Source organism: Echinops telfairi, unplaced genomic scaffold (genome assembly GCF_000313985.2).
Source record: "Echinops telfairi isolate 266 unplaced genomic scaffold, ASM31398v2 ScPeMD7_2565;HRSCAF=3150, whole genome shotgun sequence".
NCBI classification, from domain to species: domain Eukaryota; kingdom Metazoa; phylum Chordata; class Mammalia; order Afrosoricida; family Tenrecidae; genus Echinops; species Echinops telfairi.
The window spans coordinates 8,785,878-8,787,719 of NW_022106463.1; the positions used below are offsets into that span (position 1 = coordinate 8,785,878).

General features: G+C 42.8%; 1 protein-coding gene across 1 annotated transcript in view; it reads left to right on the top strand.

Annotated features, from left to right (window-relative positions):
• The window catches only part of RNF6 (ring finger protein 6), a 12,547-nt gene that overhangs the window by 3,388 nt on the left and 7,317 nt on the right, over window positions 1–1,842 (top strand). Inside the window, exon 2 of the mRNA XM_004715401.2 lies at window positions 1,140–1,360. Within this exon, the coding sequence (XP_004715458.1) occupies window positions 1,159–1,360 (202 nt within the window). The 5' untranslated portion in view covers window positions 1,140–1,158. The remainder of the gene's footprint in view (window positions 1–1,139; window positions 1,361–1,842) is intronic.

The following is a 1,842-nucleotide window of genomic DNA, read 5'->3' on the forward strand; positions in this document are numbered from 1 at the left end:
GGGGGGAAAGGAAGTGGTGTTAACAAACCCAGGGACAAGGGAACAAGTGATCCAAATTGGTGGTGAGGTGGGTGTGGGAGGTCTGGTAGGGCATGATCAAGGGGAATGTAACAAAGAGGAAGTGCTGAAACCCTGGTGAGGACTGAGCATGATAGTGGGACAGGAGGAAAGTCAGTGGTATCTTTTAGCTGTTGAATCCCAAATGTAATTTTTAGGATTTCTTGATTAATTGTGATCATGCGCTGGTAGACGGCATCTCATTTTTCTTGAACTTTATGGTAGTTGTCAATTACTGTATATCTGTATATACTGTTTGATATTCTCATGTTTCATATTTATTTTGAATTGTACTATGGCAAGTTTTTCTTCCACAATCATCAGCCTTTTCAATGAATTTTCTTCAGCCTTCAATTCAGTTCTGATTCTTCACTCTCAATTAGGTCTTTGACTTTGGAGTTCACTCTCGTGTAGAAATGCTCTCGTCGAATTCCATATACTATTTGTAAGCCTCTCATATAGATCATATGTAAGACTTCAGGCTTTAGATTTGGATAAAGATTTTTGGAGAGATTTTTACTCTCAGCTCCTATTAAGATCTGTACCTGGGGAAAGATAAAACTTCCATCTTGGGAGTCTCCTGCTCATCTCTCTTCCTGGAGTCCTGCCTCTTTCCCAGTTCTGTGCTGAATGAAAACACTGTACGGCTGGGTGTCTTGTCCATGACCATGTCTTCAGAGGGAGAGGGACCCCCTTTCAAGCTCAGCAGGCTCCAGGAGGAAGGTGGCCAGTTGGGAGGTGTACAAGCAAAGCCACCCCCAAACCCTCATTTCTTATGCATATGTATGTTCTATGTGTGGTCCAGCTATCTGTGAAAAATACAGATAGACACACTTTGGTATTCAGGTATGGGGAAATGTGTGGTGAAACCATGCCCAGTCTGACTTCCAACTGTGAACTTCCGGCAGAGAACTAGGTCCCATTGTGCTTTGCGATTAGCAGACATGCTGGTAAGACTTGACAACCAAAGTGTTTGAGTAGGACAAAAAGGCCAAACTAAAACGTAAAAACTGCTAAGGTAAAAATTCAAAACCATGCGTAGCCCACAACTGAGACCTTGACGTTTGTGTCTGTTTGTGCAGAAAGCCAAGCGATCTCAGAATGAGTCGGTCTAGATCTACAGCGGATGGTGGTGGGGGTGAAGAGGAGGCCTCACTTTCAGACCAGAATCCTCGCGGCGAAGATGAGAGGAGGTGGCAGCAAGAGCGTCTCCACAGAGAAGAAGCCTACTACCAGTTTATTAATGAACTCAGTGACGAAGATTACCGGTTAATGAGAGACCATAACCTTTTAGGCACCCCTGGTAAGATTCAGTCTCAGCACCTCAAGGAGCAGTTCTACGCCATGAGTCAGAACCGACTCATGGCAGCGGTGGTAAGAAATGGGTCAAAGATCAGGTGCCTCCTTTCATCATTGAAAGGAAGAATTTCTAAATGAGATGTTTGCTTGGTTTTTGTAATTTTTCTCCACCTCCTAAATGTGACTTTAAAAAAAAAATCATGCTATTGGGGGCTTATACAACTCTCACAATCCATACATACATCTGTTGTGTCAAACACATTTGTACTTATGTTGCCAGCATTATTTTCTAAACATTTTCCTTCTACTTGAGCCCTTGGTATCAGCTCCTCATTTTTTTCTCCTCCCTCATGAACCCTTGATAATTTATAAATTATTATTTTTTCATATCTTAGACTGACCAATGTCTTCCTTCACCCACTTTTCTGTTGTCCATCCCCCTGGGAGGGGGGGTTATATGTAGATCATTGTGATCAGTTCCCTCCC